The 17,440-nt window shown below is 42.8% G+C and overlaps 1 protein-coding gene and 1 long non-coding RNA gene across 4 annotated transcripts in view; one reads left to right on the top strand and one right to left on the bottom strand.

Annotated features, from left to right (window-relative positions):
- Positions 1-17,440, top strand: part of LOC310662902 (uncharacterized protein) — a 28,149-nt gene that overhangs the window by 5,456 nt on the left and 5,253 nt on the right. For 2 of the 3 annotated variants that reach the window (XM_083410253.1, XM_083410251.1), the window contains exons 3-12: positions 163-471; positions 1,422-1,718; positions 2,359-2,655; positions 3,996-4,292; positions 5,595-5,891; positions 6,604-6,915; positions 7,606-7,707; positions 9,567-9,588; positions 10,822-10,866; positions 13,569-13,597. In XM_083410253.1, coding sequence (XP_083266379.1) covers positions 163-471; positions 1,422-1,718; positions 2,359-2,655; positions 3,996-4,292; positions 5,595-5,891; positions 6,604-6,915; positions 7,606-7,707; positions 9,567-9,588; positions 10,822-10,866; positions 13,569-13,597 — 2,007 coding nt within the window. The remainder of the gene's footprint in view (positions 1-162; positions 472-1,421; positions 1,719-2,358; positions 2,656-3,995; positions 4,293-5,594; positions 5,892-6,603; positions 6,916-7,605; positions 7,708-9,566; positions 9,589-10,821; positions 10,867-13,568; positions 13,598-17,440) is intronic. The other variant, XM_083410252.1, reaches the window with a different exon arrangement.
- LOC310663280 lies at positions 12,028-13,591 on the bottom strand. Its single transcript, XR_014504469.1, has 2 exons — positions 12,962-13,591; positions 12,028-12,506 (listed from the first exon to the last, which is right to left on the bottom strand). It is a non-coding gene; the product is annotated as an uncharacterized lncRNA (long non-coding RNA).

The following is a 17,440-nucleotide window of genomic DNA, read 5'->3' as shown; positions in this document are numbered from 1 at the left end:
TTAGAATAAAGGGTGGAATGGGATGGGTTGGGACTGTCAATCCGAAGCAGCAATTGAAGTATTGTGGAAGGTTATAGGGATTCATGAATCATCTAATGCAATGGGGAAATCCTAAGGGACTGGCCAAAGTGTATTTTTATTGTCTCTCCCTCTGTTTCTCAGATACTGTGACTGCACATCCATCAGGCCTTTGGCTGTCTCTTTCACCTCCACACAACACTTTTGCCCGAGGAGAACTGGCTTCATTGATATGCTCCCTGCCAGAAGGACAGAGGGCAACGCAGTTCTATTTCTATGAAAAGAGAGGAGGTGTACCAGTCATGTATGGACAACAGGCGGAAAATATCTTGGAGGTTTCCACAGAATACCTGGAAGCAAACAAAACATTTCTCTGTGCTTACCTGGGGGGGAAGAGTGCAGGAGAACGTTCCCTGTCTTCACTGAGTAACGAGGTTGTGCTGTCCATCACTGGTGAGAAACGTACTCTTTGTGACAGAATTGCATGCACGAAAGCTAAGCCATCTTGGGGATCATGGCTCCTACTCTGCCCAAGCCATTTTGGTAGTTGTAACTGTGAGAGAGATCAAAGGAGCTCTGGCCAAGATCTCTCAGCATAGTCACAAAACTGCCACCATCATAGTTCCTAGGGGAAGCCAACAGAGTACAATACTGAAGATTCAAGTCTGTCGTGAAGATGAGCTTTAATGTGATGTAGCAAAGGGGCAGGTTTATTTTAAGCAATTCTTCAGTCTTGGGGGGCGCAGATATTGTTGCTGCTCTACAACTCCCATCTTCCCCTGCCTGCTTGATGGAAGCTGTAGTTCAACAACATCTGGTGACCCAGGATTGAAGAATTGTGAAAGCCTTTGCTTATGTGGAGGGAAACAGAAATATTCTTGTCTTCACCAAGCTGGTGCTGTCGATCACTGGTGAGGAACATTCTCTTTGTGAATGAATGATACACACGCAAAGTCTAAACCATCTGGGTGATTCTGCCCAAGCCATTCTGTTGTTTTTCATTTGCCAGGTCCAAGGAACACAAAGCAAGGTCCCTGAATATAGGCACAAAGTCAACATCCTCCTGGTTCCTTAGGGAAGGCGAGAGAGCACAGGTGTTATAACATTGGTTTATGTTTCTAATATAGCTGTATATTAAGGAGAGGTGCTGGAGGGATTGGTCTGGAAGTCGCACAGTCTCAGATTGTAGCCCTAATCTTATATATAGTGAATTCTCTATCAAAAATTCCTAGACCCCATCCAGAACACAAATCCCAACTGTTAGCTGAGAATAGGAACTAGTCTTACTCCATTTAAGTCTGTAGCATTGCTATGCTCTGAATTCCGGGGAGACAGAAGTGCTTAACAAGCTAGCCACAAAAACTTCTCTTCCTTTCTCTCTGCTCTTTCAACTTCCCTTTCAGACCTTCCTCGTGCTCCAGTTTTCTCTGTTTCTCCAAAGAAGGATGTCTATACAAGTGGGGAATCTGTGGAACTCAAGTGCTCATCTTCCGAAACCCGTAATGTATCAAGGACCCAGTTTTTCAGGAACCATCAGGATCTGCATTCAGTCAAGCCCTCCTCCCCCTCCTCTCTGAGCAATGTCACACACACCCTACGCCTTGCTATTCAAGATGATGGAGATTACTCCTGCAGGTACCACATTGTGGAATCCGGGCGAGAGATCGCATCCAGAGAGAGCAACTCCATCAGGATTTCGGGTGAGGAGGTCTTTCTTTGCAATATGGATCTCTTGGAAGTTGAAGTGGGAAGCTGGATTGAGCCTGAGCAGTTTGGCTGGTCAAAGGAACAGGAGGGGAATTTTATTAATAGAATTTGAATATGTACAAAATTCAAATATCATCAGAAATTCTGTAGTCCTCCCAAAGTCCTATTTCCTTTTCTCATTTAACTGCTTGCTTATTGAGGGGGAGAGAGATTATTGGTCTACAACTCCCATCAGTCATCCACCATGCAGCTTGATGGGTGTTGCAGTCCAACAACATCTGGCAACCCATGGTTCAAACATGCTTGTTTAGATGAGCTTTTCTCGAGAAATTATGTTTGTCAAAAATTGAAAGGTTTTGCTGAAAAGTTCCACCAGTTAATGGAATAGAATTATTGGAATGCTGTTCAGGTGATTTTGATAGTGACCCCAAGGAAGTAGATTGTGGAAATCTATGTGTAGCATTTGTTTAATGCAGGACTGAGAAGGACCAAGGCATTCTTGGCACAAAACAAGCATACCTTGAACCAACAACTCATTAAAAAAAATTGTGGATGAGGGAGTACAGGAGAATAGCTCAAGGAAGGGGCTGAATGGCATTTCCCCCTTACACTTCTTCCCTTTCCCCAATGCAGTTCCGCCTCCACCAGCTCCAGAGCTGTCCATCATCCCTCCAAGACAGACCTTTCTCCAGGGACAACGGATCACGTTGAAATGCTCCCCTCCGGAAGGGCAGCTGGAAGCCAAGTTCTTATTTTATGAAATGAAGGCAGAACGTGGGTGGACTAAACTCCAAGAAGAGTTCAATAATACCCTGGAAATCACTGCAGAAGTTCAGGAAATAAAGAAATCATTTGTCTGTGCCTACTTGGAAGAAAGCAGTGCAAGACGACTCTCTGCACAGAGTAACCGCATTGAGTTTTCTATCACGGGTGAGGAAAGTTCTGCTAGTTCATTAACTGAAGACTCAATAAGTTGTTTTCATCTTACTAAGGGCAATCCAGAAAATCTGGCATATTTATGTGGGTTGCTACCTTTTTCTTTTTCTTTTTACTTGTGGAAAGAAATCATATACCACTTATTCCCAACAAAATCTAAGCAATGTAGATAGTAAAGTTAACAATAAAACACAGATAAAATTGTTTTTTATATTAATGAGGGGAAAGGGTTTCTGTCTGTTTCTAAACTTAAGCCAGTTGGCTGCCACTGTTTTCTCACAATAAATCTTGGCAATATTGATTCTATGGAGGTTATAGAGATTGCCAAAGATGTTTCTCTGCATTCTCGCAAAACTTAAATTCCCTGTGTTCTTCAGGAAGGATCTATGCTATTTAAACTGGGTGTTGTTTTTTAATCCCCTGAAGGTTGTGTGATATCATTAGGATGTCCAGACCTCTGGAAAGGATTTCAAAAGTAAATGTTTTTGCTGAACTTGACCTGCTGTTCCACTTCATTAATGAGAGTCCTAAAAGAATTCATGTCTATTAAAGGTGTTTAATTATGGAAGATTGGAAGATACTAATTCCAGTCTGGCTTCAAGCCTGGTTTTGGAGGCTCAGTCATCTGAGTGACAAGGCTAATAATATTACCAGGTCCACCTGCTCTTTCGCAGCCTATTCTCTGTGATCCATGCACAGGTAACCTAAAAAGTGGGTTGCTCTAATGTTCTGCCCTCGGCATTGGTTCAGAAGCAACAGCTAGTGAAGAATGCAGCAACAAGGATGCTCAGGGGGGTACCTGACACCTGGGACAATTGTGGCCTATAAAGCTCTCAGCAGCTCAGGAGCAGGTAATCTGACGGACTGCCTGACTTCTCCCATTTATAGACCATCCAAGTCTCTGCATTCTGAGGATGTGATTCTCCTCTTAACCATATCGCCTGCAAAGCTCCATCTGGTTGGGGGCTGCAGAGATCCTTTTCCATTCCTACCTACCGAACGCTCTCCCTGCTGAGATCAGGCGGGCAGAAACCGTGGGGTGAACTGAATACCTACCCCTTCGGCCTTCTCTGACCTTAATATTATACTAGCCGTTGTGATTATTTTATTGATGATTATTTTTCACAGTTTTGTTCTCTCCGATTATTTGTTATTATGTAGACTACTTTCTGCAAATGAAAAGCAGGGTAGAAATCCTTTAATGAAATGGAAGGAAACATACAGTATGTGTCAGTCTTAGAAAGGAAATTGTGAGAAAACAGAAAACCTTTCCCGTTTACGTTGTTCCCTAAATCTTTGGATGCTTCTCTTCCTCTGCTTCCTGTGGAACCCAGCATCCCTCCCACCTGCAGAGCTTTTTCAGCAACCACAGGAACCTGTTTACAGTCCAGGAGAACGGGTTACCTTGACCTGTTCAGCTCCTGAGGAAATGGACGTGGCAGGATTCAACTTCTACAAGAAACAACACGATCAGAAATACAAGGTGTTGCCAGATCAAGGAAGCGGCCCCTATGCAGCATTCCCTGTGAATAAAAATACTGCTGGAGTATACAGATGCCTATACTGGGTGCAGAATTCACGACAGATGATCCAGTCCCCAATGAGCTCCCCAGTCTCTGTAGTCATGACAGGTGAGAGAGTTTCTTCTGCATGCTGATGGAGGAGATCCAAAAGGTCTCCGTGTCTAGCAGGGAGTGGGGAACATGGGAAATGTCAGCCTGGTTATTTTACAAGGTGACAATCAAGTGTTTATGATTTACAGTGGTACCCTGGTTGTCGAATGGCTTGGTTCCCAAACAAATCAGCTCCCGAATGCTGAAAACCTGGAAGTAAATCTTTCGGTTTTCAAACGTTTTTCGAAAGCCGAACGTCTGACGTGGCTTCCACTTGAGTGCAGGAAGCCACGCCTTGCTTTCTGAACAATTTCGGGAATCGAATGGACTTCCGGAATGGATTAAGTTCAAGAACCAAGGTACCACTGTATAAGAAGAAGTGCCTTAAAATCTCAAACTGTATTGAACTTGGACGCTCTCATCTCATTAGTGGGGAATGGGCAGCTGTAGTTACTCAGACAAGGAAGAGGTTTTTCCTCTGTGCATCCTGACGTGCAAACTGAACTCGGAAGACATAAATGTGGAAGCATGGTTTGCAGAGGGACATAGTTCAGAAGGCAGGAGCTGGGGAATACTGGATGGGGAACAGCTAGAAGAAGAAACACTGGGAGAGAGGGGGTTAACAGATTCACAGTCTCTGGACAGCATTCCTCTGCTCAGCCCGAGGTCAAGATGAGCTCAGAAAGTGTCAGAACAGAAAGCACAGAGGGTACAAGCTCAGATTACAAGACATAGGAGTGACGGAAGGGGGTGTGATCCTTATTTGGGAGCACCGCCATTTCCAGGAGAGATGTGTTGTTTGTTCTCTCTCTGTGATCATTAAAGTTTATAACTGGTAAGAAGACTCCTTTTCCTTTGTCCTGCTTATCTACTGCCACAGGGGGAGGAAGCTGATTCCCTGAAGCTTGACAGGAATTCTCTGTTAGAGATTCCAAGACCCCACCCAGAGCCACAGATCCCAAGGTTTACTGGAGGGGCTACAGTGGTACTTCGGGTTACAGACACTTCAGGTTACAGACTCCGCTAACCTGGAAGTAGTACATCAGGTTAAGAACTTTACCTCAAGATGGGAACACAAATCGCGTGGCAGCGGCAGCATGGCAGCAGCAGGAGGCCCCATTAGCTAAAGTGGTACCTCAGGTTAAGAACAGTTTCAGGTTAAGAATGGATCTCCAGAACAAATTAAGTTCTTAAACAGAGGTACCACTGTTTTGTTAAAATAATTAAACTGTAGGATGGTTATGCTCCAAATTCCTGAAACAGAGGTGTTTAACAAAGCTTGTTATTCCTTTCTCTGTACTCCTTCTACTCCCTTCTCAGAACACCCTCGTCCCCCAGTCTTAACTGTTTCGCCAGAAAAGGATAGCTACAGAAGAGAAGAGTCCATTAAGCTTAGATGTTCAGCTTATGAAAGCCGTGATGTATCAAAGATCCAGTTTTTCAAGGACAAGAGGCAACTGCAACTCATCAATGTCCCCTCCTCTCTGAACACCTTCACACACATACAACTGCTTCTTCCTCAAGATGGTGGAGATTACTCCTGCAAGTACCACATTGTGGTATCAGGGAGAGAGTTCCCATCAACAGAGAGCAACTCCATCAGGATTTTGGTATTGGGTGAGGAGGCCTTTCTTTGCGATATGGGTCGCTTGGAGGGGGAAATGGGAAGGTGGACTGAGTTTGGGGGAGGTTGGGCGGGCGAGGAATAGGGCCAATAATTTTGTTGGTAGAATATGTACAGAATTCAAAGATCACCCATAATTTCATGTTGTTGTTTAGTCGTTTAGTCGTGTCCGACTCTTCGTGACCCCCTGGACCAGAGCACGCCAGGCACTCCCGTCTTCCACTGCCTCCCGCAGTTTGGTCAGACTCATGTTAGTAGCTTCGAAGACACTATCCAACCATCTCGTCCTCTGTCATCCCATTCTCCTTGTGCCCTCCATCTTTCCCAACATCAGGGTCTTTTCCAGGGAGTCTTCTCTTCTTATGAGGCGGCCAAAGTATTGGATCCTCAGCTTCCAGTCCTTCCAGTGAGCACTCAGGGCTGATTTCCTTGAGAATGGATAGGTTTGATCTTCTTGCAGTCCATGGGACTCTCAAGACTCTCCTCCAGCAACATAATTCAAAAGCATCAATTCATAGTCCTTCCAAACTCCCCCTTTCTTCTATTATTTATCAGCTTGCTTGTTTCTAGTCTGCCTTTGAAATGCATTGCCCCTTCTAGACCAACATTGAAGGAAACAGGGTGCCTGCCCCAAGGAGCATACAAGGGATGTCATCACATGGGGATCCCTTCTGACCTTGGGATTCTCTTTGATTCTCTCTGCAGATGAACTACTTTCCACAATGCCTACCTTTTCCACCCCTGACCAGGCTGTTCTGAGTTTTGCCGCCACAACCAGGCCACCTAGAAAGTCAACACTGGCAACTTCATCAACCAGCTCTTCTCGCTATGTCGCAAGAAGACCCTCAACACGCACGAAGCTCCTTGCATCAAGCACCTCCTGGTCCAGCTCTTTGCAGTTGAGTCTGCATTATAGCACCTCAACCAGCAGCACCAATGCTCAGGAGAGCAGGAAAACATCCACCTGCTGTGATCCCAAATCAAACACAGACCAAAAGAAGGACAATTCATTAAAAGGTACGCCCCTCTCATGAGGATGTTATTTTTAAGAAAGGGACCCTCTTTCCTTCCTTCCTCCCTCCCTCCCTCCCTCCCTTCCTTCCTTCCTTCCTTCCTCTTTCATTGTTTTATATTTCTATAAAATTGTGATTTTATAGGTTATAAGCCACCCTGAGTGCTGCAGTTGCACTAGAAGGGAGCAAAATATCCAAATAAATAAATAAATAAATAAGGGTTGCACTGTAAATAACCCACCTGATTCAGCTCAGTGCGGAATATTATTTTCACCCTACGAAAATAAATGGAAACAGTGCTACTGCTGCCTGATTTGTTTGCTTTTGTACCGTTATTATTTTTGTCTTGTGGTATTGTTTTTAAACTACTGTTATTTTATCATGCATGGCTATGTTTTAGATGATAAAATAGGAATTTTATGATGTTGCCATGCTTCCGTTTGAGAGGGCCGACCTGAAAGGCAGCCTATAACTACAGAATATGGATGGTTGGAAAGAATAATATTTAGAAAGGGACAATCAATGGACCTTCAGAGACCAGGGAGGGAAGAGGAAGGGTGGAAGTTAGAATGGCCAAATTGGGGAATATGTGGAGCAGCAAAGTTCATAGATACTAGCCAAGTCTTTGTATTGTAACAATTGACTATTTCTCTGACCAATAACCCCATTCTGATCAACAGCAATTCTCTTGCAGGTTCATATCCTTTTCTTCTCCCACTGGCCATTGGATGTGGCACCGGCGGATGCCTCCTCCTCCTGGTGTTTGTTGTCTGCATTTATAGGAGGAAGCACAAAGGTATTTGGCAAGGCAGGGGAAGCTGAGCCTGGGGAGATGGACATCCCAGGAAGAATGCAGATATGGGTGGAAGTAACCCCTGGTAGAATCGTCACAGCCAGAATTATCTCTACAGTGGTACCTCCAGTTACATACGCTTCAGGTTACAGACTCCGCTAACCCAGAAATAGTACCTCAGGTTAAGAACTTTGCTTCAGGATGAGAACAGAAATCATGGGGTGGCGGCGCAGCAGCAGCGGGAGGCCCCATTAGCTAAAGTGGTGCTTCAGGTTAAGAACAGTTTCAGGTTAAGAACGGACCTCCGGAACAAATTAAGTACGTAACCAGAAGTACCATTGTAACTGCTTATGCAGAGCATGCCTTCTTCATTTTTTTTTATTTTGACAAAGTAATAAACATAAATAAATAAGAATGAAAATGTGCACACCACCACCGAGATCATTCCATTGCAACTATCCAACCTCCCAAAATTCCAACGCCTCTTGCGATGGTTTGACCCCTTTCCATTTTAACAGTACAAATTCTACAATCATTTCCCCACCATATTCTCCATCTTACCTTAATGGCACATGTTAATGTATCATTCATAGCTATATCCCACACCTCTTTATACCATTCTTCCATTTTATATCCTGCTTGCTCCTTCCACTTCCTAGCTATCATAATTCCTGCAGCTGTCAGTAAATTTGTGAGCAAGTTCTTCCTAGCCTGTGAACCTTCCACCCCATCGTAAATTGATAATAATGCTACCTCTGGACTTTCGATCAGCTTTAACCCAGTGATTTCTGTTATCTCCTTAAACACCCTTTGCCAGAAAAATTGTACATATTTACACCCCCACCACATGTGAACATAATTCCCGGTTTCCTGGCATCCCCTCCACCATAGAACCGAATATTCCTTGTTTATTCGATTTAATCTGACTGGTGTTAAATACCATCTCCAAAATTATTTATAATAATTTTCTTTTATTCTTATAGACACCATTTCCAATGTTTCTCCCATATTTCCCCCCAGCTTTGACTGTTTATCTGCCCTGTTGTCTCTTTTTCCCACACCTCTTTTAATTTCTTGATCCTCCATTTCTATTAAAAAAATTTTAATTTCACTGGATTCCCCTATCTCCACTTTTTATAAAAAAAAAAAATCAAATGTTGTATATTCTTTGCAGTTCTTGTTTTCCCTTAACCCCTTCTTTGTCCGTCGCTCCGGTTGTATATAGTTAAACCAAGCTATTTTACTTCCTTTTTAGAGCTCCTCTTATTTGTTCTTTGCTTCTGCCTTCTTCATGTTTGTCCTCATCTCTTCAACAGCAGCCAGACACACCAAAACCTGCATTTGCAGGAGAAGCTATTTCCATCAGTATTTTTTATCAGGAGAAACCTCGCCTGTTCCGTTTCTGTGTGTCAGGTTGCAGTTAGAAGCACAGAAGCAGGGTTATAAAAGGGAGCAGCCCCATCTATTTGCCCAGGACAGAGATCTGAAATTGTTTGCAATGCCCTCTTCATGGGGCTGCCATTGAAAACTGTTCAAACCTTCTGTGGTTTTAAAAGACAGTGGCTTATAAAGAGCACAACCTGTCAGCCTTTCTACGACCTTTGCAGACTCTCGGATTGTTTCCGATTCAAAATGGTAGCCTCTCGGCCTTCAGAGCCCTAAACAACAGCCATCCTTGAAATTTCACCCACTTCTCTGAGTGTTGCAGCACTGTTCCCCAGCCAAGCAATGTAAAGTGCAGCATTCTAGAGGATATTGCGCCTCACGTGCTCTAAATGTGGGAACTCTAGTGCCCTGTCTTTGTGTCTCCTCCTTCGCTTAAGAGTCACACGCATTCACAAACTTTTTTTTTCTTTTCTCAGATAAGAGAGCGATCACAGCAAGGTGAGTGAGTACGAAAACTTGGGGCAGCTGTCAGAAGCAGCTTCCTCCAAGCTGTTGGACATGACGCTGCGGTTTGTGTGGCCCATCATCAGAGGAGTCGGGGCTGCTGTGTGTTTAAAAACAGAAGCAGGGACATGCAGTCAAGAGAGACAAGAGTCTGCAAGGGTGTGGCTGCTTAAAAAAAGCCACCACTTTTCAAGACGATAAAAAGAGCTTTTTAGCACAAGGCAAATGGGATTCCTTTGGCCCAGCCTCCATTTTCCAACTGTAGCCAGCCAGATGCCTCTGGGAAGCCCACCAGAAGGCCATTCCTAATTCCTGCTCCCCTGGTTTTCAGAGATAGAATAATAGAATTCTAGAGTTGGAAGGGACCCTGAGGATCATCTAGTTCAGGCATCCCCAAACTCGGCCCTCCAGATGTTTTTGGCCTACAACTCCCATCATCCCTAGTTAACAGGACCAGTGGTCAGGGATGATGGGGATTGCAGTCCCAAAACATCTGGAGGGCCAAGTTTGGGGGTGCCTGATGTAGTGCCTGCAGGGCAGGAATATGCAGCTGCCCCATACGGGGATCAAACCTGCAACCATCATCAGCACCACGCTCTAACCAACTGAGCTATCCATACTGCCTCTGACCTTGGAGATTACCATTTCGCTGCCATGATCCTTAACAGCCGCTGATAAACCTCTCCTGTGACTTTGTATAAGCAGCAGTCCCACATCCTGTGACAGCGAGACCCGCAAGTCAGTTGATATGCTAGATAGAGAAGCCATTCCTTTAGTCTGCCCTCTTCTCCGCAACTACAAAAGCCTTGTCCAGTGTCTCGCCTGGCAAACCCAGGAGAGCTGGCGCTTTTTTTTCCTGGTGGGCTTTTAGCAGGGCAGAAATTCTTGTTGCTTCACGTGTTCAAATTCCAAGCAAATTCCCAGTAAAGATAAAGAAAGCCACCTGTTCTACCGTTACCTGTTTTGACTGACAGCAGGCTCTCAGGGGCCTTTCTCTCTTCTCCAGTCCTGTGTCCTGGATCTTTTTTACCTGGAGATGCCGGGACTAGAACCCGGGACCTTTGCTGTGCAAGGCACATGCTCTGTCACTAAGCCATGGTCTGTCCCCAAATGGATTTGCTTTGAGATAAGACAGTATATTACCATATTAGTCCTCCCCTCCCCCAGCATCCTCTTCATTTTCAGCTGCTTTTTGTGTGTTTAGTTCCTCTCCCCATTCCTTTCCAGCAGCTACTGGAAAACACTGGACATTCGGCAGTCCCTGAAAAGACGGTAGGAAGGAGCCGAGCGTTCCCCTCTAGTGTGCCTCTCTTATCTCCTATCATCTTGCAGGGGGGAGGACAGAGAGGGTAGGCGCAGCTAACCTGAGTGGCAGACCAAAATCTCAACTAGACTTGGGTAGACTTGGTGGGGGGACTGGATAAATTGCAGGGACACCCAGCTTTTCCCCCTGTTTGTTTTTTGGATTTTAATGTTTGGGAAACAAATGGGGGGGGGTGTTGTTTGTTTTGGTTCTTTCCAGGCCTTCATATCTCTAATCCCAAAATATTCAGCAAAGCTCAACATCAGTGGAGGGTGGGCACAGTTTCAAGCCTCTCCCCCCCCCCTCCAGCAGGAACAATTAAATCATTTGCTGGAACGCCAGAATATTTGATTAAAGAGAATGATTCTTTCCTTTTTTTTTTTTTGATGGCCTTTGTCATTCAAAGCCAGGAGTTTGAATATAGTAACACTTCTTTGTGAGGTAGTTTTAATTCAAAGGCTGCATTTCAGCTCAGTGTGTTTTATAAGCTGAAACTATACACAAAACTGAATAGTAATCCTTTTTAAAATCTGTGTGTTGTTGTTCTGTATGCGAGAGAGAGACACACACACATACATACACTAATGGGGTAAGAAAGTTGCCAACATTTCTGGACTCCTCTGTGGCAGATGTCGTGATGGACTTCAAAATGTAATAGTAGACCTCTGCTTAAAAGAGATACAGGCACGTTCTCCTAAATGTGCTTCATTCCAACCCACATAGCTATATAAACAAACCTGTTGCCACAAGATACAGTAATGTCACCAGCACAAAAGGCTTTGAAAGATGTTCAGAGAAAAATATGGGGAACATGCTACCAATGGCTTCAGACGCAACGGCTGTGTTAGAGGCAGTGGAGAGAGCATGGCTCTTGGCCACTGTGAGAACAGAATGCCAGACAGGATGAGTCTTTGGCTCAATCCAGCAAATTCGTTTGTTCATGTTACAAATGTGGGAATGTTGTGGGGAGTCGGAAAGGATCTATTGATTAAATATTATCCTTCCTAACTTACACTAGTGAGTCATATATATATATATATATATATATATATATATATATCAGAGCTCATTCCTCTTTTACACAGCAAGAAGCTAGTTGCAGATTCGTTTGAATCTCTCTTTTTTTAAAAAAAATAATTTTATTATTTTTTCATTAATAACATTCCAATTAATAACATATCAGATCTTGCCACATCATAACACAAATAATAAAGCCAATTATACATTCTGAATTAAATAATTTAGAGAGACTTCCCATGTTCTGGCTGGTCAGGAGAAAATTTTTATTTCTTGTTCCCGCTTTCCCCCTCTCTTGTTTGTTCCCAATTCCTATCTTGTTTGTTCCTAATTCCGATCTTAATCTGTTATCTTATCATCTCAGTCACTGGTATGAAACTTTCAATTGTATTTAACAAATCCATATGTATGTTAACATGCAAGAGAAATTTTATTCTTCCTGTTGTCATTCGTCAATTGTTTTCGGCGCAGACCCCCTCGGAGGCCCCCTTTTCATTCCACGCGGTTATCGTTTAAATCTCTTTGGTTAAGCAATCCAATCTGGCATGCCCAGATTGGAGCATGTTCCTGGTAAAACCCCTTTGATTCCCTCCTAAAAGAATGAAGACACAAGAGTCTTTCTTATAAGCAATGAAAAGTTGTCTCACATTCATTTCACAGTATGATCTCTGAAGGCAGGCTTTAGCTTGCATTTACAGATACAGTGTGGCAGAGAGCCAGCAGTGTAGTCCAAGAGAAGAAATGGCATCAAAAGAGGAGGATGGCTGTGTGTCTGGCCCTTTTACAGGGTCTCCTAGGGCCACGCCCATCTACCTGGTCACACGCAAAGGAAGGATGCTCCAGACCAGGTGTGACAGGAAGTCTTCCTGGCTGGAGTAACGTCCCCCTGTCTGTGTCCACTCTAGGGAAACAAGGAATGTTATACTTGACTGCTCCAATGGATTACCTCCCTCAACAAATAGGTCACCACTTTTGCACTAACGCTGCTCCCGTGCTTTGAGCAGCAGTGCAGCACAGAGAAATTAAGCAGGTTTTCCAATAACATACCTCCACAGTGGGGTAACCCAGGACAAAGTTTCCCTTGCTAAACTTTGCATGCCAAGCCGCTCCTGAAACCGAAAAGGCAACTGTCTGTAAACTAACAATAAACGTCCCTAAAAATGGCAAAAAGTAGTTTCTTTCCCAGATAGGTGTTATCTTAAACAACAGCAAACACCATAAATAAGTTCACTTGTAATATATCAGTGGTTCAGTGCTCAATTCTTCTCTTCCCAAAGTAGATTTTATCTTGAACTTTTGCAAATGCAGTAATAAAGAGTCCACTTGTGATATACCACAAGTGGTTCAGTGCTCAGACGTCATTCCAGTAATCCGACGTTTCGTCACTAAGGAGTTTAGTCATCGAGCTTTGCAGTAAACAATATACAACAGAAGACAGTATGTGAATGACTTAAATCAGGGGTATATCTGTCCCCACCTGCATGTTTCCATCAGGAAAAGCATAGAAAGAGGACAACGTCCTTCAGTTTGTTTAACCTCCTCTTGCTCCTGAAGGCGGAGGAGCAGGGCCAGTTGGCGGTCTCAGTAGCTCCCACCTCTTTTGGATTTCCTGCAGCTTCTACCCCCCTGCTTAAACCTTTGTTCTGTCTTGCAGATGCAAAGACCCCGTTGGAGTCTCTACAAGTAAGTAAGACATTAAACTTCCCATCCTTATTAGGGTTCCAGAGAAGGATCAGTGCTTTTTTTCTGACAGGTCCCCTGTGTCTTTAAGAGCCACGGGGCAGGCAGACATTAAAACGGTAAAGCATTTTCCGCAACTCGTCCATGTTGGGAGAAAACACACCTGTTGAATTTCTGCCTGTCGTGCAGCTATTGAAGGAAAAGGTGGCACTCCTGCCACTATACCTGTGACCCAGGATGCACCAGGTGAATTGCAACCCCCCAATGAGGAACAGTTGCAGCATCTGGTACTCCTTAATATTCTTTTTGTTATTTCTTTCTTTTTCGTTCTCTATTTATTTCTTCCCCTCCCCCCGCTTTTCTGTGTTTCCATTGTACAGTGGTACCTCGGGTTAAGTACTTAATTTGTTCCGGAGGTCCGTTCTTAACCTGAAACTGTTCTTAACCTGAAGCACCACTTTAGCTAATGGGGCCTCCTGCTGCTGCTGCGCTGCTGGAGCACGATTTCTGTTCTCATCCTGAAGCAAAGTTCTTAACCCGAGGTACTATTTCTGGGTTAGCGGAGTCTGTAACCTGAAGCGTATGTAACCCAAGGTACCCCTGTTTCTAGATAAAAGTTTTGGTTTGGTTTAAAAAAGGGGAAAGATATTAAGTTTTTTATTTTCCTCCATAAACCTTAATAACATTTATTTTTTAAAAAGAGGAAAACCTGTTGTTTACTGCTGAGGAGGGCTTATCCACACCTTCTATTGCCCTGCTGCTCCCACACACACCAGGGAAAACTGCTCTTTATTTTTTTTTTTTATAAATTTTTTTATTGCGTTTCTTTCCATAATTTTATAGGTTTATAAACAAATAAAGTAGTTACAAGAAACAAATTTTCTCTTTTTTAACAACAAAAACAAAATAAAACTTGGACTTCCCCACCCCTTCCGATTCTGCGTTCTTTGCATTAACAATGTCAGCATTTTGTTACCTTATTTCATACCTTGTTGTAACTTTCGAATGTTATGTATCCAAATACAATATATTATATCTCAATTTCAATACCTTTAAAATAAACATAACATATTCAATTTAAATTGTCTCCTTTTCTCTTTTGTCACTAATTTTACCATTTACTTAATCATATTCGCAGAAGCTTAACGTTTCCTAATCATGCACTTTCTTAGGATTCATACAGCTTATAATATTTTTTCAGATAATCTTTAAATTTTCCCCAGTCCTCCTCAATTGTTTCTTTATCCAAATCTCGGATTCTGCCGGTCAGTTCAGCTATCTCCATGTAGTCCATCAACTGCGTCTGCCAGTCCTCCAGCGTGGGCAAATCTTGTGTCTTCCAACTCTTTGCAATGAGTATTCTTGCTGCTGTGCTAGCGTACATAAACAAAGTTCTATCTTTCTTTGACATTTTCTGGTCCACCATGCCCAACAGGAAGGCCTCTGGTTTCTTAGGAAAGGTATACCTAAATACCTTTTTCAATTCATTATAAATCATTTCCCAGAAGGCCTTCACTTTTGGGCAGGTCCACCAGAGATGGAAGAAAGTCCCCTCTGCTTCCTTACACTTCCAACATTTGTTGTCAGACAGGTGATGCATCTTGGCTAGCCTGACTGGGGTCATGTACCACCGGTATATCATTTTCATAATGTTTTCCTTCAAGGCACTAGATGCCGTGAATTTCATTCCGGTGTTCCATAACCTTTCCCAGTCTTCAAACATAATATTATGTCCAACATCCTGTGCCCATTTTATCATAGCAGATTTAACTGTCTCATCCTGTGTGTTCCACATAAGCAGCAAGTTATACATTCTAGATAAAATCTTGGTCTTTGGTTCTAACAATTCTGTCTCTAGTTTCGATTTCCCCTCCTGGAAACCAACCTTTTTATCCATTTTAAAAACCTCTTGAATTTGAGCATAATGTAACCAATCTCGCACCTTGTTTTTTAATTTGTCCTGGCTCTGCAACTTCCAACCGTCTCCAATTTTTTCAATTAATTCCCAATATTTCGGCCAATAGGCCTCCATATTGGGTCTTTTTCGAGCTTTGGCCTCCACCGGTGATAGCCACCTCGGTGTTTTACTCTCTAATAAGTCTTTATATTTCATCCAGACTGCAAAAATCGCTTTTCTGACAATATGGCTTTTAAACAATTTGTGAACTTTAACCTTGTCATACCATAGATATGCATGCCAACCAAATGCATTATCAAAACCTTCCAGATCAAGGACGTCGGTGTTTTCTAGCAAAAACCAATCTTTCAGCCAGCAGAAGGCTGCAGCTTCATAGTACAACCTCAAATCCGGCAGGGCAAACCCCCCTCTTTCTTTTGAATCAGTTAATATTTTATACTTTATTCGGGGCTTTTTGCCCTGCCAGACAAACTTAGATATATCCTTCTGCCATTTTCCAAAACATTCCTCTCTGTCCACGATCTGTAGGGTTTGAAACAAGAATAACATTTTCGGCAATACATTCATTTTAATTGCTGCAATCCTTCCCAACAAGGAAAGTTTCAATCTTGACCAAATTTCTAAATCCTTCTTTACTTCCAACCAGCATTTTTCATAATTGTCCTTAAATAAATTCAAATTTTTGGAAGACAAATAGATCCCTAGGTATTTCACTTTCTTTACCACATTTAATTCTGTTTCTCTCTGAAACCCCTCTGTTTCTGTAAGTGTCAAATTCTTGGTCAAAACCTTGGTTTTTTGTTTGTTCAACTTAAACCCCGCCACCTGACCAAACTCAGATATAAGTTCAAGAACTCTTTTTGTACTGGATTCTGGCTCCTGCAATGTCAAAACTAGGTCATCTGCAAAAGCTTTAAGTTTATATTGTTTCACTCCGACCTCTATCCCTTGTACCAGCCGGTCCTCCCTTATCATGTTCAATAGCACCTCCAGGACTGAAATGAATAAAAGAGGGGATAGAGGGCACCCTTGTCGTGTCCCTTTTTCAATTTTGAACTCCTCCGTCACCACATTGTTCACTATTAATTTGGCCTTTTGCTCTGAATAAATTGCTCGTAACCCATTTTCAAACCCCCGCCCCACTCCCATCCCTTCCAAGTTTTTCTTCATAAACATCCAAGATATATTGTCAAATGCTTTCTCCGCATCAACAAAAATTAACACCGCCCTTGTGTTCCTGTTAGTTTGTAAAAGTTCCAAAATATCGATGATGTTTCTGGTATTCTCATATAAATGTCTACCAGGGAGAAAGCCTGCTTGGTCTTTGTGAATTACTTCAATTAAAACTTTTTTAAGTCTACTTGCCAAAATGTCTGCAAATATTTTGTAATCCACATTCAGGAGTGAGATGGGGCGGTAGTTCTTGAGTTGAGTCTTTTCAGATTCTATCTTAGGTATCAATGTGATGAACGCTTCTTTCCACGTTTCTGGTGCCCTCTTCCCATCCATGATCTGGTTGCATACCTCCAACAAGGGTTGTGTTAAATAGTCTTTCAAAGTCTTGTAGTATTTGGAGGTAAGCCCATCCGGGCCTGGAGATTTGCCTAGTTGCATGTTCTGAATGGCACTTTCAATTTCCTGGGTGGTTATTGTAGAGTTCAAGATTGATCTTTTATCTTGAGTTATTTTTGATAGTCCATTTGTCTTTAAAAAATGATCTATCTCTGATTCTTTCTGAGGCCCCTGTACATAAAGTTCTTTAAAATATCTGTGGAAGCACTTCCTAATTTCCTCTGGTTTCTGCACCGTTCTTCCTTCAATCTCTAGATTTGTAACTGTATTCAACTTTTGTCTTTTTTTCAGCTGCCAAGCTAGCAGCTTTCCACATTTATTTGCTGATTCAAAGGATCTTTGCTTCATCTGTTTTA

The sequence above is a fragment of the Podarcis tiliguerta genome (genome assembly GCF_965153285.1).
Source record: "Podarcis tiliguerta genome assembly, chromosome: 13".
NCBI lineage: Eukaryota > Metazoa > Chordata > Lepidosauria > Squamata > Lacertidae > Podarcis > Podarcis tiliguerta.
The sequence above is the reverse complement of the archived record's forward strand: the minus strand, read 5'-3'. Positions and strand labels throughout refer to the sequence as shown.